This window comes from Choloepus didactylus, chromosome 22, assembly GCF_015220235.1.
Source record: "Choloepus didactylus isolate mChoDid1 chromosome 22, mChoDid1.pri, whole genome shotgun sequence".
Classification (NCBI taxonomy): domain Eukaryota; kingdom Metazoa; phylum Chordata; class Mammalia; order Pilosa; family Megalonychidae; genus Choloepus; species Choloepus didactylus.
In genome coordinates, this window is record NC_051328.1 from 30,267,605 (window position 1) to 30,294,224 (window position 26,620).

The 26,620-nt window shown below is 46.8% G+C and overlaps 1 protein-coding gene and 1 long non-coding RNA gene across 4 annotated transcripts in view; both read left to right on the forward strand.

Moving 5' to 3' along the window:
- The window catches only part of ZNRF1 (zinc and ring finger 1), a 123,557-nt gene that overhangs the window by 91,119 nt on the left and 5,818 nt on the right, over window positions 1–26,620 (forward strand). For all 3 annotated transcript variants that reach the window (XM_037815609.1, XM_037815608.1, XM_037815607.1), the window contains exon 2: window positions 18,991–19,086. In XM_037815609.1, the coding sequence (XP_037671537.1) occupies window positions 18,991–19,086 (96 nt within the window). The remainder of the gene's footprint in view (window positions 1–18,990; window positions 19,087–26,620) is intronic.
- Window positions 3,048–5,585, forward strand: LOC119518458. Its single transcript, XR_005213778.1, has 4 exons — window positions 3,048–3,074; window positions 3,557–3,591; window positions 4,773–4,809; window positions 5,426–5,585. It is a non-coding gene; the product is annotated as an uncharacterized LOC119518458 (long non-coding RNA).

A 26,620-nucleotide genomic window follows, 5' to 3' on the forward strand; every position in this document is an offset into this window, starting at 1 on the left:
CAGGAAAGCCAGATTCAATTACCTGCCAGTCCAAAAAATTATAGACCAGTGATACATTTTTATAGGGTGGTGTTTGGATGAAGAGAGCCCCGGATGTGTGTGAAGGCAGTGAGCGAGGTGGGGCTGGGGCTGGGGTCTGTCCAGCAAGCCCTCTCACCACTTCTACAGCCGTGTACCCGCCCCCTCCAGGACGTGGAATGTGATGGCCCTAATTGAAGCTTAAAATCCCGACCGGTGGCCAAGGCTGGAGAACATTCTCCCTCCTTGACCAGCATCTGTGAGTCTTTAGCCTTGTCTGTGAAAAGGCCCCATAGCTACCTCACAAAGTTATTTTGGGTGTACTCATAACCATGAGGGTCTCCTCCTACTTTGTTCAGGGAATGGATGGAATCAAGCTGTTAACTGAGGAGAACCGTCGGAGCTGCAGAAGGTCAGCAGAATGGTACTTTCTGTTGCTCTTTGGCCGGAGAAGCGAACAGTGTTAATTGGCCCATAGTTTTACAGGTCTGCGTTAAGTTTAGCCAAGTCATGAGGTGTCTTTCAGTAGCACTACCTCCTTTCCAGCCAAAACAGAAAGGCAAGAAAAGTTGCTTTGCAGAGAGACATCTATAGTTTCAGGACTTTTTTTTCTCTCTCTCTTTTTGCTGTGGCCCCCAGAGCTATGTATCATAAATGTTATTCTTAGCTGCCTGCCTGCTTTTACTTCCTGTGCATCCACAAGTGTTTAATGTAGTCCCTTTATTGTTACTTTCCCGTGGGGCTCAGATTTGGATTCCTCTGCATTCTCCTGGGTGAGCTCTTCTCTTCCCAAGGCTTTTATCACCATCCGTAGCCTAATCCACATCTTCAGTTCAGATCTACCCTCTCAGCCTTGGCCCCCTATCTCACACCAGATTTCTTGTGTATTGCAGGGTCCTCAAATCTGAAAAATCCAAAGTTGATCATCTTCATCTCTGCCTCCTTTCCAACCACCCATCCTTCTTCTAGGATCTGTATCTCCATGAAAACCATCATTTACCCTGTTTCCCAAGCCAGAAACTTGAGTTTTGTTGTTGACTCCTCCGCCACCCATTCCTCTCACTTCTAAACTAATAACAAGTTCTCGTGGGCCCTCTCGGGGTTGGGGCTCTGGGGCCGACGGCAGGGGAGCCTGGCCTCAGCCTTCTTCTCTCCCCTCACACCGCTTGTGGCCTGAAGGACTTCAGTCACCCCCACCCCTCCACCCCACCCCACTGCTCTGCCAGCACTCAGACCACCCCTTCCCAATCCATTTTCTGCACTATGGCCAGACTGGTATCTCTAAAATGTAAGTCCAGCTCAGAATTGTTCAGTAGTTTTACAGTATTTCTGGAATGGTGTCCCCCCAAATCCCCAAGGTGTCTTACAAGGCCCTATGAGATCTGACCCCTGCTTAGCTCTTCAGCCTTCATTTGTTTTTGCCACACTACCTCTCAACCTTAAAAAAAAAAAAAAGAAAAAAGCTTTTTATTGCGGTTTAGTATACATTAGGAAAAGTGCCTCTATTACATCGTGAGTGTGTGGTTACCTCTATAACCAGCCTGCCAGGAGACCTGTCTCGTGGCCCTTTGCGGTCACTGCCCCTTGCCAAGGGTAGCTGCTATTCTGTTGTGTAACAGCGTAGCTGTGCCTTGCCTGTTTTGTACTTTAAGTAAATGGAATCACATAGTTTGTATTCTTGTGTCTGCTGCTTTATGTTTGTGCGAGTCGTCCATATTGTTATATATAGTTGTAGATCTTTCATTCGCCTTGCTGTAAGTTTCCCATTTTGTAAATATACTATACTTTATCTATACATTTGTTCTCGTACTATGGCTGTGTAACAAATTACCCCAAAACTTGGAGGTCTAAAACAACTGTTTATGTGTGCATGAATTCTGTGGGTCAGGAATTCACCCAGGGCACAGCAAGGAAGGCTTGTCTCTGATCCATGATGTGTCAGGGGCCTCAGCTGGAAAATTCCAGGGCTGAGGACTGGTGTCATGTGTAGGCTGGTTCCCTCCTATGTCTGGCTGTTGGTGCTGGCTGTCCGTAGACCTCAGCCGGTGCTGTCAGCCAGGGCTCTGTGTGGCCTCGCCCTGTGGCCTGGCTCCTCACAGCAGGGTGGCTGGGTCTCAGGGTTAGTGTCCTGAGAGAGAGCCTAGCAGCAGCTGTAGCTGGGTCTGACTTGGCCTCAAGAGGCGTAGCTTCCCTGCTGTGCTCTGTTGGTCAGTACCACCACAAGTCCTCCCAGGTTCAAGGGGAGGAAAAGAACCTCAAGAGCCTGATGGGGATGTCAATGTCCTGGGGGTGCACGTGGGACTGGGAGGAGTCCTGAGGCCATTTTTGGAAAAGAATTTTCCAAACAGTCCACTGCACCCTTCGACTGTTGAGAGAAGTCAACCTTCCTGAGCCCACCACACTGACACTCTTTCAGTTCTTTGAAAGACCAGTCTCTCTGTCACACCAAGACCTTTGCACATGCCGTCCCATCTCTTCTTGGAACCCTCTTCTCCCTTCTCTTATTCCCCCAACAACCTGGCTGGCTTTAGCTTAGCCTTTAGGTCTCAGTTTAGCCTTCCCGTCTTACACCAAGCCTTTTCTGACACCCTCACTGGCCCAGCTTCCTGGCCTCCAAATATAGATGAGGTCCCTTTGGCTCCTTGTTCCTGTCTCTAGCATGGTACTTATTATGATGCACTATAAGTGCCTATCTGTCAGTATCCCCCATCACAGTTTAAGCTCCATGAAGGAGCGCTTTCTGTCTTGAATGCCATTCAGTGCCTAGCCCCATGCCTGGCACATGGAATCCTTCGGTAAAATGGAGAAAATAAATTTAGCCTTAAAATTCTACCCACTGCTATATGCACAAAATTGATCATTAACACCGTTTAATACACAGGATTAGCTGTGCTGGACAATAAACACACACACACACACTCACCATACACTTTGTATAAGCATTGAGTGTTAGAGCAGGAAGCAATGTTAGGTTTAGATTGTCCCATCAAACCCCCTCCTTTTTCAGATAAGAAATGTGAACGGAGCCGTGACGTGGATCACCCAACCAGAAGCAGGTACTCCCATACCCAGCAGTCCCAGGCCACCATTCTGAGGCCCTCCACCTTCTCCTCTGAGATGCAGGCTCTGCATTGGTCTAGCAATGAACCCCACACTCTGCCATCCATCATATCCTTTCCCTGTGTGAACAGTAGGAAGATCCCCTTCTCTGTGGCTTTATGGGTTGGGTGAGGCTTCCTTTTTCATTCCCCCTGCCCTTCTCCCATGTGCTAGACCATTTGCCATCCAGTTATCTATCTAGTTGGGTGAAAAAGCATTAACAAATTGAGGCCAGGCTTCTTCCCACAATCATTGACTGTCTGCTGGTTTCTATTAACAGTGAGCTTGCTGGCTCTCTCTCTTTCTCTTTTTTTCTTTTTGGACCTCCCTTTGGTGCAGCGGGCTGAGTTAATGCTGTTCCTCAGTTCGTGACACACTATCATTAGTCTGGGCAGGGCTGCTTTCTTGACTGTACTCATTCATACATTTATTTTTCCAGTTAGTTCCAATTCTCCATCCCCATCTCCTCCAGAGGTAAGCATGTGAAAGTGTTTGGTGTGTATTCTTTTACTGGTGTGTTTTGAATTGCTGCTTTGTGTGCGTGTTTTTAATTTAACTAAATGGCTTTGTGCTGTAGAGCCTGTTGTTTCTTTTTGCTCCTCAGCACTGTTTCTCAGATCTACCCGGTGCACACATTTAGGCCATTGAGAATGCAGGTTGCGTCTAGTCTCATAGTGTCCGTCCTCTCCATGGTACTTACTGTCCCCCTGGAATCATCGAGGCTGCCTGCAGCTCACTACCATGGTGTACAGCCTCATCCTGTCCTCTTACTGACCTTTATCTCTGGGAAGTATACCTGGAAGTGGGGCTGCTGGATCATAGACCAGTGAGCTTCCTAGGATCTTCTCATCTAAGGGCTCAAAAGAGGAAATTCTGTCCAATTATCTGTAAAATGTTGGGAAGGTAGGTTGCTGAGAATGTCCTTGCTTTTCGCCTGCTCTGGAATCTTGCAGTGATACCATCTGGAGAGCAGAGATAGAGGGTGCAATTTTATTCTCTTGGGGATGGGTTTGAGGTTTGAGTTCCTTCACTCTGAAGCATTCGAACTCAGGCTGCTCCTTCTAGGAGCCCCGCCTGCTGAGGTCTCTTCTGCTGTCCGGTTGCCCATGACTATTTCTAGACCTCCTTTGTGGAGGCCGTGTGATATGGTGGCCGCAGTGGGGTCAGCAGGGGTTATGGTGGAGGAGTCTGGCTCGCTTGCTGGCGCTTTGCACACAGTCTCACCGGTGCCCTCTGCAACCCCACCCTTGCCATGAAACGTGACAGCCCACAGCAAGAGTGAGAGAGGAGACAACACCGTGCTCTTAAGTTAATGTATTAAAATACTTGATAGCACACCCTGAAATATTTATGGATGGACTTAAATCATGTCTGGAATTTGCTTCAAAATAAACCAGGGCAGAGGGGAGTGGGTGGGAGAAGAGATCAGGTGGCCATGTTATTTATTGTCCAATCCCAGGCAAGTTTGAGTCTGAAAGAGGAAGCTATTGATTACACCTGGACAGACAGTAGGCTTAACCTGTGATTGTCCTGGCAAACCAAGACATGAACACCCCAGGTATAAATGAGACAGGATTGGCCCCAAGTTGATAATTGTTGAAGCTGAATGATGAGCATCTTGGGAGCTCATTAATATTACTCTCTATTTTTTGTAGGTCTGAAAAATCTCCATGATAAAAAAATTGCTTCAAGGTAATGTATCTGTTAGACTGCGGAGGCATTCAGAAACTCCCCCTGTTTAGGAAATGGCTGTTGGGTCTCTTGCCAGCAGCCTGCCTGGGGAGGAAGCCCAGGTCACCCCGCATTGCTCTTTGCTCTTCCCCCATCTCCAGGCCCTTCCTGGTGGGGGTGGGTGGGGAGGAGTCTGGAGAGCTCCTGCCTTTTCTTGTTGGTAGCAGGAATGAGTGACTGGTTTTAGCATGGCGTGGGGAGCAGGCGCTGACCTTTTTCTGCCCCCATTACTTGCCAGGCCTGCCCAGGTAGCAACCAAAGCAGATCCCCTTCTGCCCAGTGCACACCACAGAGCTGGTGGCCATGGTGCCTGCAGTGTGTGCACATGCACGTGTGCATGTTATCTCACGCCTTATCAGAACCCAGGTTGGGCAGGAAGCAGCGTAAGACCGCAGTGGGTTTTTAACCGACAGTTTTGTCTCAGGCACAGTTTGGAGGCTTCACCGTCCTATTTACCTCCCTTAATGTGGTTTGGCAGCTGCTGGAGCCCTAGATGGTAAGGGTAGCTTCCACCAGGAAGGGACTAAAGCAACAGTCTGAAATAGGCTTTATTTGTTCTCTTTTTCTGGTTATACAGCTGGGCCCGTTTCGCACAGTACCATGAGGTGTGATATTCATTCATTCAGCAGATATTTTCAAGACTCTTCTATGCCAGCCTCTAGGGATATAGCAGTAAAAGAAACAGACTCTGCCTTCATGGGGCTTATATTGTAATGGGGGTGACAGACAGCAGATGCAACCATGGTGAGCTAAGAAGAAAATACAGCATTGTCGGGGGGTGTGGGTTGAGGGTGGTGGATGTTTTAGACGAGTCATCTAAGGAGGTAAGAGGGAGACAAGCAGAAGTCAGAGAGAGGGATATTCCAGGGGACCTAAAAGCAAATGTGCACTCTTCCTGGCAGGGAGAGCACTTGGAGGTGGAGAATCACCTTTCTCAGATGCTGCTCATTGTTCAAGAATTGACTTTAGGATGTTACCATATGGCGGTCATTGACGACCTTGATAAGGGCAGTTTTGGGGATTGGATCAGGTTCAAGAGGGAATGGAAAGAAAGAAGGTGAAGATGGCCATTGCAGACAACTTTTTGGATCGCTTCACAGTAAAAGGGAAGGTATAAATGGAGCAGTAGCTGGAGGTGTAGATGGGATTGAGAGAATGTTTTCTAAGGTGGGGAATAGTGCTGAATCAGTAGAGAGGGAAAGTTTGTTTAATGGAACTTGTTTTCAGTGGTCCTCCAGTTTGCTTTAGCAGGTATTAAATGACCCTGATCATGACTTAGAGGCCCTGGAAAGCCTCGTTCAGTTTTTTTCCTCCCTTGGAATCCCCCTGATATCTGGAACACATTTTAACCTTCTATGTAATCTTTCTTTTGTTACACATAAGGTTCTGGTTATAAGCCCAAACCCTTTTGACAATCTAAAACTATGGATCCATTCCCCAGAAAAATATACCTACCCCAGAACTTGGCATATTATTTCAGGAGATTGATGGATCCTCTGAAGTCTTTTGAAGAAAGTCCAGGTTAAGAAGCTGTGTATTACATTCAGTAGCCAGCCACTTTAGTCTATGAAAGTGGCAAAAAGAATGAGAATACTGTGGTCTTTTCTTCTCTCCTCTTCCCTAATAGATCACTGGTTCCTTGATGGTAGAAATTATATTTAATGTTTTGCCATATTTCCTCACTACTTAGAAACTAGTACGTGGATGGATGGATGGACTGATGAACAGATGGATGGACTGACAGACACAGAAAGACTGATTAACTAGATTGATATAGTTGCTCATCCTACTTGAATATGGCAAATAGTACCATTTTGAATTGTGTGCCAAGAGAGGATGCCATGTTTCTTAATCCTTAGTAGGGCCAGGGAACCCTTGCTATCTCCCCCTTTTTAAGTTTTATCCTTTAATAGAATAATCGTGTCTCCTATAACATTTATCTGTTTACTATATTTTCTCATTTAATGGCTAGGGTGGTAAAATTATTCCTGTTTTACAGATGAGAAAATGGAAGCTCAAGGAAGTTGGATGACTTGCCTTTAGCCATATAAGTAGTGAGTGAAAGAGGCAGCATTTGAATGCTAGAGTTCTGAGTCTAAATCCACTTTTTCTCCCCTATTTAGCTGCTGGTTTTGTCATTCTTTTATCTTCCACAGATTTCAGTAAGTGATATTTGCCAGTATTTAGTTTTCTGATGCGAGACTATTTTGGGAAGTTAACATGCTGGTATTTGAAATGAGGAATTATCAAAATCAATGTAAAAATAGTCTTCAGTGTAAAAGATAAAGGCCAAGAAGGAATTCCCAGTTTATTTTGTCTTTTTCTTTCATAAATCTTTAGTTTGTAAGGTCCAGAATAGATATGCTTATTGGCTTACTATTTTGTCCACTTGCCTGTGCTTGATTTTAAACTTCCGTCATATCACAAATCTTTTGCTTTCCAGCCAGCCTGACTCCTTGTTATCGTTAGGAGATCCTTGACTTTCTTAACCTTGGTACTCTTATCATAAATAAAAATCTATGAGGTGTTGCCATGTTTCTGCTTCCATGTTGGCCTCTCCTCTTCTCCCATCCTTGCTCTATCCTTCTTCCCCTCCCATTCTTATCTACCAGACTCAAGTAATCTGAACCAGAGGTAGAGGACAGCGATATGCATGAGCACACTTTACATGCCTGGATAAGGCACTGTTTTAGGGAGTTTAGAATTGATGGTCCTTCTAGGTCATGCCTTGTGTCTAGAGCACCTCTCTGGGAAATTCTCTGACTCAGTGTTATTACCTCATAGCACTGTAGGGTCTTTCCATCTCTTTCTCTATGGTACTCATAGTCATGGATGATTTACCCTGGTGGTTCCCTTTGACGGGATGGAATCTATGTACTGCTGCTGAGCTTTAAAGACAAATCCATTCAATTCTTTTGGCTTCTTTCTTTTTCAAATGCACTTCAAAGCAGTTGTGGCCTTCTACCAAAGCCTCTTCTCTAAAGGACCATGTCCTCTGGGTTCCTGCCTCCATCTGCTTCTGTCTTGGAGGTGCAGCTGCACAGAGGATACCCTGCTAGGCCCAGGCAGGAAGTCAGCCAGGCAGCCAACGTTCATTCTGCCAAATAGGCCAGCTCAGCCTGCAGTGTTTGTTGAGAGCCAGGGCCCAAGGCAGGGTGATAGATTTGGAAAATGAATACAGTAGCACATGTTCTGCATCCTGGGATTATCATTGGAGCCTTTTAGGAGACCGCCAATGACATGAAGGCCATGGCTGTCAGCATCAATAGATGTAGGTTACACAGTGCAAGGCCAGTGGTTTTATTCAGTATGAGCAGTCACTTAGACTTGAATGTCATGTCCATTTGCCTGTGAGCCAAATATTACGCTAAACTTGACCTAGTGGTATGTTCAAGCATTTCTTTTCTTGTCAATGAAAAATCCTGTCAGCCATATGGACAGTGGAGTGGACAATACCTTCAGGAGCCCAGAAATAAACAATTGGTCCTGTAAATATTCTGTGTGGAACTTTCCTCCTTTGTCTTTTTCCCTTTCCTAACTCTCATTTTCTCTTCTAACCCACCTCCAAACACAGACACACACTCACTCTATAAAAAAGACAAATTAGTTGAAGGTTGGGATTCCTCAGTATATCAATAAAGACCTCATATCCAGGGAAGAAACCAGTCTGCAACACAGCTCCAAGCACAGTCCTGTTTCTCTGGGAAAGTCAGTGGAGGCACCTGTTCGAGGGAGGCGAGACCTGCGTGGCTGGCGTCCTGCTCAGACAGCGTCTCTGGAGACAGTCCCTCTGGAATTGGAAGAAGTGAAGCACTTTCCTGTTGCTAATGCTGAGACAGTCCACAAATCCCTCTGCCTAAAGACTGGTTTTTGTTGTTGCCCTTTTTCTTTTGAGGGGACATGGTCTTTGGCCCCACTCTTAGAGTGTTCTCCGGCATCGTCCAAACACTGAAAAGCAGCAGCTGTGGGTTTGGGTATAAGAGGCATGTGTGTGGTGCGCTGGGGATTGGAATGAAAGTGAGAGAGCCATGTGTGGGGGAAACATGCCAGCCAGCTAAATAACTAGGTGTTTCCTGCCCAGATCTGTCTCTCCCATTGCCTAGCTTGTAGAGGATCCCTGTTATCCAAGAACCAGAAGAAATTCTGGCTCAGCCCTTTGGATACAGGAGAGTCTTCCTCTTTCAACAGTCTCCCTTTTAAGACACCTCCAAAATAAAAGCCTAATGTTCCTCTGGAGACTTTACTTGGATGCTTTTTGAGTCATGATTGGATGCTCCTAAACTTGCCCAAGCAAGTTTATAAGCCTTGGCTGGGCTTGAACAGTCCGAACAGGAGGCCAGGCCCTGAACTTTTACCTATTACAAAGATTCAGTAGGGCTCACTGTTCGCCCTCCACTCTAAGCACAGCATATTCCACTTCCAAAATATTTTTGCTGTTTCTGGATTCCAGACTGAGCCAGGAACCAGGGGATTATGAATTGACTTTCATCTTTCCTGGCCAATAGTTGATTCATACACTGAGGTGGTCACTTCTTATTTGCACTTACTTGGCCTTGGCTATCAGACCATCATGTCCCTTTCCCCACCCCCATTGTGTCTCTCCTTCACAGCCTTCCAGGTCCTCTCTTTGGAAAAGATGAGTTAGACAGTCCGAGGGAACAGTACCAACTAATAACTGTAGCGCCTGCTTCTGGCAAATGCTCATCCCATTCTTCACTTGGCTGGAATTCTGCTGTTGAAGTGCCACCTGCCAGGATTGCAGCCTGGACATACCGTAGCAACAGGGTCAGTTTTATGCCGTCATGCACACATCCACGTGCATACCCTGCAGTTCTTCCCTTTGTTAGTTGTGGATATCTTTGCTGAGCCTGTTCTGGTTTGCAGTGAGTGAACAAGAATAAATTTATTGGGTATGTGATTGGGATTCAGCCTAAGTATTTTTCAAACATTCATGCTGGCATTTTTCACATATTCATTGATTCTAAGTCACATATTTTTCACAATTTAGCACCTCCAAAATCAGGATGTGTCATATATTTAATTCACATCTTAAAATTATAATTGGCAGCTTTTTTGTTTCTTGGAGGTTCATAATGGTGCATGTCTTAAAATTGATGACATCTTAGAGTCCACAAAATATATTAAGTAGGTTCAATTCATGTTTCACTTTCTGGCCCGAAGAAGGGTATTTGTGAATTCCCTCATACGGGCAGATTTACCAGCAAGCCTTGGTGTATTTGAGCTGTACTGGATGAAGCCTGGTCTGATGGCCCCCACATTTCACATGGGCTTCCATGCCCAGGGCACTGTCACATCCATCCTTGGCTGGATGTCTGAACAGGAGGCCAGGCCCTGTGCCAGTGTTCCTGAATGGCTGGTGCAAGGCCACCTGGCTAGTCATTGGGAGAACGTGTTTCTTCTGACTCCTGGTCTAAGTTTCTCCCATTCCACTCAGTCTGGAATCCAGAAACAGCAAAAATATTTTGGAAGTGGAATATGCTGTGCTTAGAGTGGAGGGCGAACAGTGAGCCCTTCTGAATCTTTGTAGTAGGTAAAAGTTCAGAATCCAAACACCCAGCAAAAGAAAATAGCTAAGCTCAATATATTATTTTATCAGTATGAAATACACATTGAAAATGACAGCTGTGTAGATTGTCATTGATACAAGGAAGAAGGTATATTTAGAGAGCGAAATAAGAATATCCAGGCAGAGAGGGTTCTGGGAAGTAGTGGCTTAAATGCATACTGCCCCTCTCTCTGACTCCCAGTGCCAACCAACCTTTCCCTCTTCTGAGCCAAGCAGGGGCCAGGCAGGCAGGCAGGGCCCAGAGGAGTTAGAAAGGCCAAACTCCAGAGGAGATGCTAAGAGATAGAACTATGGAGGAGGAGATAAGTGACCTAGAAGGTAGAGCCAAGGCACTTGACATTTTAGTACTGAGTTCTAGAAAGAGAAAAAGGTGGAGGAAGGATATCAGTCAGTACAGGCTAGAACTAGGTTACAATGTAATAGCAAACAGTCCCAAAAGCTCAGTAGCTTCACTCAACAAGTTTATTTTTTCCTCATGCTATAGTGTCAGATGCAGGTCAAGAGTGCAGGGGGTCATCTGAAAACCTGCTTCCCTGGTCACTGCAGCAGTGTAAGGTGATGTGGTGAATTGTGCACTGACTCTGCTTGAAACAGACATTTATCCCGCTCACATGTCATTGGCCAAAGCAATCACAAAGCCGCTCTCAACTTCGGAGGGGCAGGCAAGTGCAGTCCTACTGTGTAGCTGGAAGGAGGAAGGCTGGAGATCCTTGGTGAACAGCACCAATGACTTACCACTAGGGGAAACTATTAAATGTGTAGAAGAAAATTTCCCTGAAGAAGAAAGGACTGGCCACGTTATAGATAGGATTATGAGGAAAGACACTTCTAGGCATATCCTGGTAAAATTTCTGAACTCTTAAGATGAAGACAAAATTTTCAAGCTTTTAGGTCAAAAGTTATTTACAATGGAAAAGAAATCAGACTGGCATCAGATTTCCTATTTGCAACACCAAGAAGCTAGAAGATGGTAGAATTGCATCTAAAGACCTCTGAGGAAAAATAAGAATGCAACTCAGGAATCCCATATCCAGGCAAGATATCCATTTCCGCTGTCGGAATAAAAGAAAGGTATTTGAGGATCTGCAAGGATTCTGAGAATATGTTTCCCGTTCTTGCCTGCTGCCCTGTGCTCGGGGCCTAGCCACTCTACCTTGCTCTTCCTACCCAGCAAGGCCATTCATGCCTCTGAGCCTTGCCCACAGGTCTTTGCAGGGCTTCCCCAGGTCTCTGCTCACCTGTCACCTCCAAATAGGCCTTCCTTAATGTCGTATCTAAAACAGTGCGCGCGCGCACACACACACACACACACACACACCACTTTGCTCTGCTTTCTTTTCACAGTACATCTCACCACTTGATTCTTTTTCCATTGTTGTATTATGAAAATTTTCAAACATAGGAAAAAGTTGAAAGAATTTTAATTTCTGCATCTTATTTTTGATGCATCTCATTTTAATGCAGATGTCAGTACACTTTCCCCTAACTACTTCAGCATTCATATCATTAACTATAATCCAACATTTAGGGTTTTTTTTCCTTGTTGAGGTAAAAACTTACATACAATGAAATCACAAATCTTAAGTGAATATTCAGTGAGCTTTGGCAAATGCATGCACATATGTTACCTAAACTGCTTTCATGATATAGAACATTTTCATCACCCCAGAAAGTTTTCTCTCCTATTCCTATACCCCCACCCCCTGCCATCCCCAAGAAAACCTCTTTTCTGATTTTTTCTACTGTAGGATAGTTTTGCCTGTTTAGAACTTCATGTAACTGGAATCATACAATATGTGCTCTCTTGTGTCCGTTACTCAACATGGTTTTTTTTAGTGATTCAGAAATATTCATAATTTAATAATATATGAAAAATCGTGTTCAATTATATGCATAGATATAAAATATCTCAAATAACTTGAAATAAAATATGTATTCATATGTATAAATAGAATAAAGTCTGGAAGAACATGCATCAAAATATGAAAAGTATCCATTTTGGAGTGGTAGGAGGGATTATGAATGATTATTATTTTTCTCTCTATTTTTCTTTATTTCCTAATTTTTAAAAATGAGCATATATCACTTTTATAAAGCTTATTTAAAAGAAAGAAAAAAGAGTGGAGGGAGGGTGGGTGAGAGGTGGAATCCCCTGCTTTGCCAGCAAAAGGCTCTTTTCCCTGTCCCCGGGGTTGTCGCCCTGTCACATGGCAGGGGGAGTTCCCTCACAGGGAGCAGCGGGTTAATGCATGAGCATGTTTTTAAGATTCATCATTGTTTTGTTTGAAATGTTTTTTTTTAATTTTTGATAAAGTTAAAAAAAAAAGATTATTCCATGCTGTTGCATGTATCAGTAGTTCGTTGCCTTTTGTTGCTGAATAATGTTCCGTTGTATCCCATGAATATACTACAATTTGTTTATGCATCCTCTTGATGGACAGCTTGGTTATTTCCTGTTTATGAATAAAGTAGAGATGAACATTCTTGTAAATGTTAATTGTAAACATATGGTTTCAGTTATTTTGATAAATATCTAGATGAGGAATTGCTGAGTCATAGACTAGGTGTATATTTCATTTTGGGGGGCTTTTTTTAAAAGTACATCTGTATAATTGTACGTACTAGCTTAGGATTCACTCTTCTGTTTTATAAGGAACTACCACACCTTTTTGCACAGTGGCTGTAGCATTTTACACTCCCGCCAGCAAAACAAGAGAGTTCCAGTTGCTCCACAGCTGCACCAACATTCGGTGTTGTCACCTTTTTAAATTTTATTGGTTGGCATTGTATTGGATAGCAGGCATGTCGTATATACACAGACATATCAATTGGGTTTTAAGTGTCAGTGTGGCTTTATTCTGACTTCTGCTTGCGAGAAGTTTCTTGGCCCCAGGCCCTAAAACAGAGACCAGAAGAGAGGGGTCAAATGAGGCAAAAGCCAGAACTCCTGGGTCTTTCTCCAGTCCAGAATTTTCTCAAAGAGAGACGAACCCACACCTCAGCAATGATAAATTGTACATTAGTTTTTTCAGTTACTTCTTTGGGACTGTGTGTGGGAGAAGAATGTGATACCCACAGCCTCTACTCTTCAGGGCACATCTCCTGTGCTATCCCTCGGTCTTCCAGTTGTAGTAAACCCCATTAAATAAAATCCATTTAGTCAGGTCCCATTTTATTGACATTAAACACCACGAGGATGTGACAGAGGAAAATGGTGACTGCAAACCAGGAACTGAGTGCTCAGAGCCTCGCATTCCCCGAGCTCCTCAGCTGAGAGGAGTCTCCATCAGCCCCTCTTCCCCAGGGCAGGAGGTCCTGCCAGATGCTGTGGCTTCCTTCACCCTGGGTGCGCCTCCTGATTCTTCTCCCTTTAGGTGATTCCGGAGACGGGGAGAACTGGGGCAGCGTGAAAATAGCGCAGCAACACTGAGGAGGGAGGGGAGGGCGGGAAAGTAGAGCAACAAGCAGCGAGCGAGCACGTGGTCCCGCCTGAGAAACCGGGTCTTAAAGGAGAAGATTGCAGTTTTGGAAAATGAGAAGCATGTGCACCCCCAAATCACAAAACCTTTCATTTATATTGCAAGGTAAATGTAGTGGAATAGGGGTGAGGGGCTTGGGTCAGACTGAAGTTCTTGATACCCTGGCCTGTTTGTCCCACCCTTACTCAGGTGCTCTGTCAGTCGGGGGGTGCTGAGTAAGGGTCCCAATTAGACTGACCCAGGAAGGTGCTCAATGCATGACTGGGTGAGCGTGCCCGAAGGCATGCGTGGGTTTACATCCCGTGGGCTTACCTGGTCACTGAGAGCTTCCCTTACCTGGTGCTAAAAGGGGTCAAGGCCCTGCACAGGGGGGCGAGTACAACTTTTCTTCTGGTGGGAGCTCTGGCTTCTCACACAGGAGGACTGAATGGCGAAGGATTCCCCCACTTAAGCAAGATGCTTGTTGAAAGACAGGAAGCAGCTGGTCTCTGGGTGCTGAAACTCTCTATTGCTGTATAAACATTGAGCTAATCTGATGAAAAAAGAAGAGAGAGGAAATTAGGTTTCCATTAGGAGCTCTTTCTTGGCTACTCTTGATTGGAGGTGGAGGGGTCTTGTACCAGCATTTGCTCCGTGGGGCCCACCCAGTGCAAGGGAGTTGGGTGCTTGCAGACAGGTTCCCTGTGGTGCTTTGTCAATCTGTCCTTCCTTGTTTGAGAAATTGGCAGAAAAGTGCAAGGAGTCCTACGGTCTGTCAATTCGGTGGGAAGAGATGATGGCTTAAGGCGAACCAGAGTCAGATCGGCCTGCAGGCCTGAGTTGCCGAGGGTTCCCTCCGCTTTGTCAGTGGTGAAATTAAAGACACAGCATGTGGGGAGACCTGCCGGGAGCACTTACTGTCTGCTCACTGGCTTCCAGGTGTGGTACGGAAGAGTCTGTGGTCTGGGATGCAATTAGGGAATGGCCTGAAGACTCAGCCTGTAGCTTTCTCAGAAGGAAAACGAAGCATCTCTTAAACAGTGTTATAGAGTACTGTTGAATGTATTGAAGGTTTCTTCCGAAATTTGACAAAATCATGTGGACTGGATGACTTGGCATATCTCTGGCTTATCTTTGTTTGCACGGCTGATTTTAATTTGGTTCAGACTTTTTTCCAAAATGGTATCAACATTTCCTAGATATTAACCTTCAGATAGCACATAAACATCATAGTGTTTATCATTCTGTGTGGCTCTTGGTGTTGAATAGTGACTGGACAGCTTGATCATAGGATGATCTTTCAGGGAAGAAGGTGGAGCAGTTATTTTTTGCACTTAGCTCTCTGTATTTTTTTCTGTCCCTCTTAGCTTTTGCCCTTTATTTTCCAGTTAAAAGATAATTTGCAAACTAAGCACTTTACAACCAGTGCTCTAGGCTCAGTGCCAAATGGAAAGCAGAACTCCTTCCTTCCATATTAACAGAATTTCCAGGAAAAAAATAAGTTTTTCAGTTTACAGGATTATTCGGGACCATAGGTTCTTTAGGAGAAATTGCTGGAACAATGTGGAAGGTTAGAAATTTGTATTTAGTAATACCTTGCATTTGTGCTGCATTTTATGTTCTTTCTGCTGTCTGACTCCTCCTCCTAGGCTGGTCACCCAGGAGCTGACCTGGTGTAGGGGTCAAGGGTGCAGACTCAGTGATGAGACTTCCCGAGGGGTCGTGCCAGCCCTGCCCCTTTCAGGCTGTTACCTTGGGTGTACTTAACCTCCTAGGCCTTGATGTCCTCACTGTAGAGAGTTGATGGTATGCCAGACATTGTGGTAAATAAGAAAAAATGTCAAGCAGACTGCCTGCCCGCAGTAATGACTCAAAAATGCTGTTACTTATTATCAGTGCAAGAGTAGGTGCCACAGAGATTAGAGGGGGGCTGCGGTTTCCACATTGGCTGTAGGGGAAGTGCCAGTGGCGGTACATGGTGTTCTAGAAGTAGAAGTTCAAAAACAGATGGGAGCTAGTGGGGATGGTCAGAGATGTGGTGGCCACTGGCCACCGCCTAGCACATGTTGCCTGGCCTGTGGCCAGTGTGCCTTTGCTTGGGTTCCTGCCAGGCCGTCACCCCATTCCCTCTGTGCACCCAAGTCCTCCCCTTAGCTGTCATCTTCCTTCCTCCTCACTAAGTGCTGTTAGGCTGGTGCGATGATAATACCACCCTATGTTTGATGAGCTTCCATTCAGCCTGCTTTCATGTTTCTTGTCTTACTTGATCTTTGCAGGTGTAAATTAAACCCCCCATTTTTTAGATGAGGAAACTAAGGTCCTGGGTGGGTAGGTTACTTGCCTGGATCTAAGGGCTGGAAAACCCAGGTCATCTTGGCATTTCCCACTTATATAATAGACCCCAAGTTATTTGTTTCTTGAGCCGTAACCCCCCAAAAGGAAAAAAAAATCTCAAGGTGGATGATGCAGGTGGATTAACCCTGCTTTTGGCAGAGTGCAGGCCTCCCCCTGCTGCAGGGACCCTTCCTCTCAGGGGTCACATAACCCTAGTGAACCTCTGTCTTAAAACCTGTGGCAAACTCTTCCCTGTTGAAAGAACTTTAGATTGGAAGCCAAGAAAGCCAGTTCTAGCCTCAGCTCCACTGCCTCGGTTGTATGGCCTGGGCAACTCAGTGGCCCCCCTGCTGCTTGTTTCCGTATCTGTAAAATGAGGAGGATTGGTGTAAACCAGTGTGTCTCAAATTCTTTCCCAAGGACGCAAATGTAAATGAAAAGACAGTCCCTTGTGGACGGTCTCATGGGCTTCCCAGCACCTTGGCTGTGACTCTACCCACTCCCCCACTCAGGAAGTCACTGCTGGCCTGCAAGGGGTGGAACATTGGTGCCCTTATGGGAATAACTGAGAATCTGTTCTAAGTTATCAGAAAGGTAAGTAGTGTGTGATACCGACGGCTTTTTATTAGTAACAAATAGCTCTGACACCTCACAGTGAATGTGTCAAGGTTCAGTGTTAGGGACGTGGCCCAGAGCACATCCTTCCTTGCCATCCACGGCCCTGAGTCCCCGACCTGCAGACAGGTACTAAATTAGCAAGTTTAAAGTAGACGCATCCTGTAATCATTTAAAATGTCCCAAAACCTTGGGCTTTTGAGGTTAAAAGAAACCTGTGCAAATGAATCTCTGAAGAAAATGAGATGCTTAATCTCCCAGTGGCTGGTTGTTCTGTGGAATGTTATTTACTCTATAAGTTTTGGCTTTACTTGTGGGGCACAAGCAGAGAGGCAGATCCAAGGGTCAGAGAGATTTAGGTTAGAGATGAGGAGCATCCTCGTTTAACAGGAATCAAGTTCATTATTCTTCTGTCCATCAAGTGTACAACACTGGATCTGCAGATTTCTAAACTGAGGTAGAAAATCATCAGCCTGGCACATTAGATCCACTTTTGCCAGAAAACTGGAGGTACGCACTCCCTATGTTTCTTTTTAATCTTCTGATTTTGTTACTAATGGATTTGTAACCACCCAGAGATTTCTGAAAAATAATAATAATCATACAGCCTTTTCTCAAAGCTTGGCCAACGTCCTTGGGTTGGTACCATTTCCAAGATTTTTTTAGCCGAGAAGCCAAGATTCTGGGATCTTTGAGGATAGGGGTTGGGGTAATGGGTAAATGCCATGGAGTTAAGTATCCACTTAGTCCCTAGTTAACCAGACCCTGAATTTTCTGCCTGGTTCTATAGTTCAAAGCTTTGTCACTGCAAAGAGGAGGGTTCGGAGACTATAAGCGAAGTGCTCGTACTCTACAGTGGTGTGTGAGCTGGCTTGCTTCCTGTCTCTTAGCACCCCCAGCTGTCAGAGCCCTTGGCTTTCCACAAGGAATGGGCCAGGTGGCCTCATGAAGGACACTGGTGACAATGAGGACCCCTTCTCTGTCCTGGCACAGACAGTCAACACAAGTGCATGGTCTTTTATGTGTTTCATGATAGTTGGTATCAAATAAAACTGTGTATGGAAAGATTTTACAGAAATTAACAGAAGACTTAAATCTTCACTACAACGTTTCGAGGTACTATATTTGACCTTGAAACCCAGACTGGGCAGGTAGAAACCGTGGTCACCAAAGGGAGAAGCTTGTAATATGTAACATTTTATATGGACGAATAAATAACTTTTTAGTGGCATCATCTGTTCGAGAGAATTTATGTGGAAAAGAACAGATCCATTTGAAAATAGTTTCGGTAAATGTAAAACAGAAAAATTGGAAATACTTTATCTGTGTTGCATAAAAAAACAGATGAAGGGAATAGGTTTGCTTAATGGAGTTCAGTTCAGAAGATTCTCAACAAAAATTCACCAATACTGATACAATTCTGATGAGGCTTTTGGGTGTAGGAGCAGTCTGTACTTCCTTGGAAATACCCTGTGTTTGCCTGGCACCATGAAACAGCTGTTACCCTCTTGGTGGCATGTGGGAGTGCCCCATGGGCCCTGGAGGGCCATCCCACTGCTCACACGCTTCCCAGGGGTTAGCTGCCCCAGCCAGGAGGAGACACCGCTTCTCTGGTAGTTGAAAGGTGCTCTGGGTAAGGGATACAGGTGCTACCTGGTTATGGGGGTGAGGAGGTGGAGCTTGGTGAAGAGTGGAGGTGCTGATAACTGTAGTGATTCCCCCCATGAGTGATCAACATCAAGGGCGTTGGGGGAGGGGTGGGTTAGAGGTAGAGGAATATTAAACTGTGTCTTATTCGAAGGCTGATTATTCAGATGTCTTGATTCAGTGCCTCCTCATTCTCCTTTCCTACTGGACCCCGTTGAGAAAGGGTCTAAAAGAAAGTAAAACTCAAACCAGGTGTCATCGACTTCTGTTGAACTTACCAAGGAGCACATGACAGGGAGAGCACAAGTGAAAACGTGGGAATTGAAGACTATGATAAAATAGCAAAATTTTGCATAACTTAATGGAGGACAAAAGGTCTATGGTCTGTCTAGATTTTAATTCGCTGTACATCTCTGATCTCACATGGCAGTAGTCACTCACGTTTTTTATGGGTATACTTGGTTTGGAGAAAACATTTCATCCTGTTTTCCTCTCTTTCAGGTTTCAAGTGCCCCATTTGCTCCAAGTCCGTGGCTTCTGATGAGATGGAAATGCACTTTATAATGTGTCTGAGCAAACCACGCCTCTCCTACAATGGTAAGGGCTTGGCCTGCCTCACCAGCCTCCTTGAGCCTCACTGCAGGGCCAACCAGTTCTGTGGGGGCCTCTGAGTGAGGGTCTCCCCAACTTCACATGGCTTTGTGCAGCATTTCCATCCTGGCTTCCGGCAGAAATGCCTGAATGGTGACAAGGAACTCGGCTGTCCCAGGGAGCTTTTCTTTGGAATGGGACAGGAAGGAAGGCACAGGGCTCAGGTTCATGGTACCACCAAGTCGCCCAGCTTGCTCAGTTAGTCCTTCTGCCCTTTCTTCTGCACCCTCAGTTTCTCGGACCTCTAGTTGGGAGATACAGTCACCCCTTCACCCACTCACACCCCCAATGGTGGGAGGCTCCAGGACAGTTGGATGCACTCCAGGAGTTAGTTTCTGGGCGCAGAGGGGCCCCAGAGGGAGCAGCATCTTTCTTTGGGGAAGGTATGGGGGTGGTGTGCATCAAGTGTGGGAAGCCTGAGCCTCTCCTTGTCACTTTGCACCTCCAGTGAACACCTGATTAAGCCTTGTGACTCTCCAGGGCACAGAACCTGAGGGAGTAAGTACAATACTTGGACACCCTTAGGGGAATAAAAATGCTGGCACCCTACTCATTGCTCCACCAAAGCTCTGCTGCTTCCTGCCCTGGAGGCTGCGTCAGAGCCAACCAGTGAATACAGCAGGGGTAGGATAGAGCCAGGGGATCCTGTGGAACCCAAGTCACCCTAATATGGTACCTCTGTGGACAAAATGAGTGTAAACATCTGCTTGGTATGACATGGGTAAGAATTTGAAGTCAGACTGATGAGAGTTCAATCCTGCCTCTACCACTCTCTGGCTATATAATCTTGGACAACTTACTTAGCTTAGCAGACCCTCAGTTTTCTGTCCCTAAAATGGAAATTTCAGTACAGAGCCTGGCACATGGTCAGTGCTTAGGAAGTCACAGCTGCCACTGATGGGATCTTTGCCATGAAAGATATGAGACGATCCACAGTTTTCTTTTCATTTTTTTACAATGTGGGCGGACTTTCTCCTTAAGGTTGCTTGCCCGGAGCTGCTGGTGACCCTCTGGTTTTCCGCTGTGTTATGTGTGAGCCTGGTCTTCAAACCATGTTCATCAGAGAACTGGGTCTTCTAAGAGAACTGAATCCGAATGGAGGGTGCTCCACCTTCCGGGATTAAAGTCACAGCAGTGGTTAGGAAAGGTTCTGGGATTTCGTAAAAAGGCCAAGGGCTGTACTCACAGCGAGCCTGGATCATTTAACCACTCCTAACTATGAATGTTTTCCTGGGTGGATACTCCTTGGGCCCAGATGTGCTCTTTCCCCACCCAGTGGAAGCCTAGAAAGGGCCCATGGTGCCCTAGAGCATTTATTACCTTCAGATTGCTCTTGGGAGATAAGCGTGATGAATCCCATGTACTTAACTCTCCTGGAAACACATCCTACTGTCCTCTTATTTCCTTGCTTGGCCAAAAGATTCTGCCTGTGGGTGGACATGTTACGTGCTTGTCCCTTGTCCTAGTTACATGTAGTCTGATGGCCTTTGCTCATATCAAAGGACCAGCCACAGGGCAGGTTGAGGCCCTGTCTCTACCTGCTTTATAGCCCACTAGCATCCAGGAAGCCCCTTCCTTTCTCCCCAGTGGACAGCCTTTCCTTGTCTCCTGGGCCTGGCTGCCACCATGTCTCTGAATGTGTTGTCATGTGTACTCTGGGCTTCTTGTCATACTTGTCTATGTGTGTTCTGTCAAGGAGACTCAATCTCAGCTTTGTTCCTGTTACCCGTCTCTGCTTGGGACCAAGGAGGAGGGGGGGTCTTCTTCTCCCCAACCATGGCTTCAAAAACTGTATTGACTTATTTTTCCCATATGTAGAGACCTCATGAAGATCCCTTTTTGTCCTGTGGATCAAGGGAGAGTTGTCTGTAGACACTGTCTTTGCTGTAATAAGAGCGCAAAGACATTTGAGAGCAGACTTGGCCAGAGAGAACTTGGCTGTTGGAGTCCTCAGGCAGAACTTTGCAGGAACAGTTCTGGAGGGCACAGCCCTGTGGAAGGGGTCACTGCACACCCCATTTGGAGAACAGGGAGGGCAGGCAGGTTGGGCTGCTCTCCTGACTCGCCCTTGACGTCTCCAAGGGTCTCTTTGTCCTCTTCTGTATAAGCACTCAAGCCCTTGGTGGTACCCAACATTTCCTCCCCACCAGCAGCCATAGGGAAGGGTCCTCCTTTCCCTGCACAGGAGACCAGGCGTGGCTGCCCATCAGGAGCACAAATTATCCATAGAAACCACAGTCATAGCCCCCTGACTTAGAGAGGAGGAGGTTGGCTGGCCCAGCCCACAGCCTGAGTGTAACTACTGCTTGACTGTTCTGTTCCTGTTTTTCCCTTCTCCTCTGCTTGAGAGGCCACTTCCTCAGGGTGTGTATGTTCGGGGGTAGGGAGCATGTGTGTGTGTGTGTGTGTGTGTGTGTGAGAGAGAGAGAGAGAGAGAGAGAGAGAGAGAGAAAGGGACTGGAAACTAGAGATTTCAAATTCAAGGATCTCTTCTGCAAAAGCCAGTCCTTTCCCACCAGAGGGAGAACGGTCAGTTGCATCTGGTACCATCGGTGGGGTTTGTGTTAAACACTGAGGGTGCTTCAGAAATGATAGCCTGGCCCCTCTGGGTACCTGCTTAAAGCTGAAAGGAGACCACCATGGTACAGGCTTCTGAGATTCAGGCATGTGTCTCCCCTGAAGACACCCTAATCCTCCAGACAGGAGGAAAGTGTTTATCAGTGGGATTTGTATAGCTCGGAGAAGTCCCTAGGGGCCGACTACAGGTCAGGGGCCAGTTCCCATGTCAGGAAAGCAAAGTATTTATTTTGGTTTGTCAGTAACAGATTTTACCCATGATTTCTCCATCATTCCAACCTCCTCAGCTTCACTTTACCTTTTCCATTAAAAAAAAAAAAACAAACGAGGAGCCTTTAACAGCATGTGAGGTATAGAACTCTAGGACTCTTTCTGGAAATTGGGCAAGATGAAGCTTTCTTAGCAGGTGGAGAGAGAAGGGCTGTTTCCTTAAGAGGATTCACTAGAACTCCTGGTTCCTCCCCAGGAGGTTCCCTTCTACACACACACACTGTAGTTTCTGGCACTGAATGAGGAAATTTTTAGAAAATGTATGTGGTTATATAAGATGAAATTTAGTTAACCACCAAAGGAAAAAAAGTGGAAACCTCCTAAATGAGGCAGACAGCAAGTAGTATTTTTCTTATTATGAGGGTTGGCCTGATCAGCAGGTTGGAAGGCCTCCAGTAGCCGCCTGCCAGATTAAGAAGAAGAAAAAAAAAACTTGGGAAAGACAAGACTAGTTTAACTGGTTCACCCAGGATCCAAAAAGAATGTGAAGACCAGTAACCTGTGCTCCCAGGGCCAGCCCCCAGCCATCCCCGCTTGTGCATGTGCTGTCCCCATACTAGAGGGCACGGAAGAGCTGCAGACACTAAGCCTTTGGTGTTCAATGCTTGTCCTGAGCCCACTCCCATGGGCAGCTCTGGAGCTAGGAATCCTGGAAGGTGTGGACACTACGTAAAAGGGAGGAGGAGTTGTTGAGACCCATTGATGTGGGCAAATATGGTCAGCTTGAATGGGCCTTTTATTTTCTCTCCCTTTCCCATCTGCATTTGCAGTTCTGAGGCCTCAAGATTTTGACTCTCAAATAGGTTAGCACTCCAATTTTGACTCTCAAATGAATTACCTAGCAGAATGAGTCTCAAGATGGAGGGGTCAGATTTTGCTTTGAACTGAAGAGAAGCATTATATTATAGGGTCATAACAGATGATGGACTGTCAATTAAAAGCTTGGAGGGGGCACAGGTTCTAAGACAAGCCAGGGCCCTTGTCCCTGGGAGATTATGTCTGTGACAGATTCCTTTGCAGCACTATTAAGGAGAGTTTGGTGGCTGTCAGGACTGCTTCAGGAGATAGTCTCTCCCCTCAGCTTTCATATGGTGTGCAGACCCGTGCCCTGCTTATGTCATGATTGTCATCTCCTTCCTCTTTGCCAAAGGTCATGGCCCCCATCTTCACGGGCTCTTGATGTTCTGTCATGCAAACATTCTCTAAAGAGGGAGCCTGGCTCCCCCAAAATTAGAAATGCCTCCTGCCCACAGTTCTCCCCAGGCTGGCAGATCTGTATGCACAGGTGCTTATTTGGCCTGTGTCTTTGACTTTCAGAGACCCTGTGGTCAGGCAGGAGGGCAGCCAGGCACCCCATGCTGAAGGCCTCGGCCGCCTGGCTGGGGTATGTGCCCAGCCCTGTGTGGGGTGCTGCCAGGAGCTCTTGTTAGGTGCTGAAGCAGCGCCAGGAGTCTGGCTGGAGCCTGGTGGCTGCAGAGGTGTCCTGATGCTTCTATGGGAGGGAGGGAAGAGGGAGGGGAAGGGAAGTAGGAAGGGGGGTAGTGTAGGCAGCTCATCCAAGAGCTCCCAGCCATGGCTGCTGGTGAATGAGCAGTGGGAGGGAGGAAAGCCTGCAGGGCTTGACAAAGTGGGGGAGACCAGAAATGGCTAGTCAAGGAGAAGGACTGAGTGACGGGGCCCTGGGAGCCTCTGTAAATGTGAAGCATCCAGGCTTCTGCTGCCACATCTTTACCTCTGGGCTGTCATTGTTGTAACCCCAGTTCACCAAAACAGTGATCTGGATGCACCTTGCAGTCCTGGGGTGTTGGGGTGTTAGGGTGGGGATGCTGCTGCTGATGGAGGTGCTCTGTCCGCCCAAGGGCTCCCTTTGCCTGGAGAGCTGACACCCCAGGTTTCCCAAGAAGGGAGCCAGCAAGGCCTGGCATTGGTGGCTCTGACCCTTCCTGTCGGGGACAGGGCCAGCAGCTCTGCATGTGCTCACGCATGCTGACAGGGCTGGAAGACGGCGCTCTGGCACCTAGACGGGAAATGGGGCCAGGGGGTGGAGCCAGTAATTGCATCATCAGCCTGGGGTTCTCCCTCTGGCTCCTACCTTCCTTCCTACTGGGGCCTTAACTGCACCAGGCACAAGGGGGAATGTACACGTATGTCCGCGCTCTCAGTTGCTGACTCAGAGCTGCACAATATGAGACACAGAAATGTCTCCTGAGCCGTTCGGGCCTCCCCACCCTCTCCAAGTCACCAGCACCTCTGAGTGTCCCTTGGGGAACATTTTGCTAGAGCTCTCTACAGGGCATGTAACCCCAGCATGGCAGGTCAAGGCAGCAGGGCAGCTCCTAAACTCCAGCCTGTTCACTCTGAGCACCTGGGTTCCTCTACCCCGCGGCCCCCACTCCCCACCTCCCATGCACGTGTTCACAGACAGAGGTTTGATGCTGCTTGTGAAATGGGTGGTGTTTTCCTGCCCCAGGGGAAGAGACCCATATCACTTGGTCTTCTAAGGAAAGGAGGCCAGGTGGCAGAGTGGCAGGCACTTGGCTTGGGGTTAGATCTGGATTCAGACCCCAACTCGGCCACTTACCAACTGCATGAGCTTGTCAAAGTGGCCCAGCTTCCCCAGGCCTCATTGGAAGATAAAGGCAGAACCCACCCCAGTATTCCTTGAGATATGGGTGTGACGTTCCTGGCATACAACTGGCCTCAAAGAGATGAGTGCTCTTTTTTCTCCTTCTAGATTTATTTTCTTTGACAAACAGATGTTGTCAGGAGTGCTACCCTGTATCTCCGAGGGAGCAGAAGTAGTCCATCACCTCCCAACCGCAGCACAATCATCACCTCCCAGTTTGCTCCAGAGAGCTTGGCCTCCCATTCCGGTTTGGTCCCCTGCTTGGGGACAAGCACTTGCCACCATCTAGTGCCACCCCCAGCCAGACCAAAAACACTTCCCACCTCCTCCTCGGGCAGCCACTGTTTGGCTTGCACACCAACATCCGGAAGCTGGGAGGGATTTGAGGGTGGGCAGGGGCAGTGGAAACAGGCAGAATCCACAGAGGCAGACAGTGCAGCTTTGTTCCTGTGTCCTCACCAGCCAGCATTTGTAGAGCCCCCCTCCAGGGACTGGGAGTGCCAAGGGGCATTTGAATCTGTCTGCAGATGTGGCCTCAACTTCTGCTGGACTTGGGGTCCTTCAAACCATGACCTTCCCCAACAGTGTGCAATAGACGTCTGTCAGATAAGAGTGGAAATCTTGTAGAAACTGACTGATAGCCACGCTGCAGCTTCGGCTACTTCCACCCCCCTGCTTAGGATCTCAGGGACATTTAGGGGCTGCTGATTCCCATAGCCCCATGATGGGGACAAGAAGCTTCACTCAGCCCACTCAGACCTGTTCCCAGTCTTGTGTTCCTCCTGCCTCCTTCCATGGGAAGAGCAGGGCTCCCTGGGCATTGAGGTAGGTGTGGGCACTACTGGCTTCCCTTCCAAGCCTGCCACCCCCCACCGCCCCCATCCCCAGGATCCTTCAGGCAGCTGCACATTGTAGTTCTTCCACCAGTGCTGCAGACCCAGGCTAGCCCACGCTGCACTTAGTCGATTGTTGGTAAGGAAGAGGCTGCACCTGACCTGCATGTGCTCATCTGAGTGCTTGAATGTCTGGGTCTTTCGCCCTAGGTTAAGTAAATGCATCGCCCTTGCTTTCTACCCATTCGCCTTCCCCTAGTGAAAACTCAGTGTGAAAAGAGAGGAGAATCAAGTCCATTTCTGTCTGAGAAAAAAAGTCCCTAATCCTTATCTCTGTACCTGGCTTCCCCTGCCATATCTCAGTCACCTCCAAGGGGCCACGCATGCATTGCTAGAGCAGCCTGCATAGGAAGCTCTTTGGGGCCCAGAGAATTCTAACCTGCCCCTTGGGCTCACAGCTTAGTTACCAATCAGTGGGGAAAGGGCAAGGGGAAACAGAGTCAATAATGTCACCACACTCCAGAGGAAATCATCAAGTGTGGAATTTGTCATGAAAGGCAACTAAGATCTGTAGCCCAAACTTTCATGTTACAGACGCAATGCCTGAAACAAAGAGCAGGAGACATGTGTCCGAGAGTGTCTGCAGTATGGCTCTGCCTTCTCAAAGCTGAGATGCTCTTCCTCCTGCTGTACTGAGTTGTTTTTTTTTCCCCCTCCAGTTGTTTATTATGAAAAATGTCAAACATACCCATATACCCACCACCTAGAGTCTATACTTCATACTGTACTTGCTTTATCACGAATCTATCCATCTCTCCATCCAACCTCAATCCATGTTACCCTTTTGTTGCATTTTAGAGTAAAATACAGATAGACACTTCTGTATTGGGGTATACTTCTATATTGGGGTTTAAAATATAAAAGCAGTGCATGTTCAAACATTCAAACAAGTGTATAAAAATATTTTTCTTGTAATCATCCTTCCTTCCACCATTATATTAAAGTTTCTGTATCCTTCCAGAATTTTTTCTGTGCTTACACAATCATATATGCTCACAGATAGTTGAATATATATGGCTTTTTAAAAATGGAGTCATACTCTTTTACTGATCCGCAGTGTGCCACGTTTGGAGGCTGAGGGGTCACATGCCACTGGCAGGCTGTGGCCATCTAT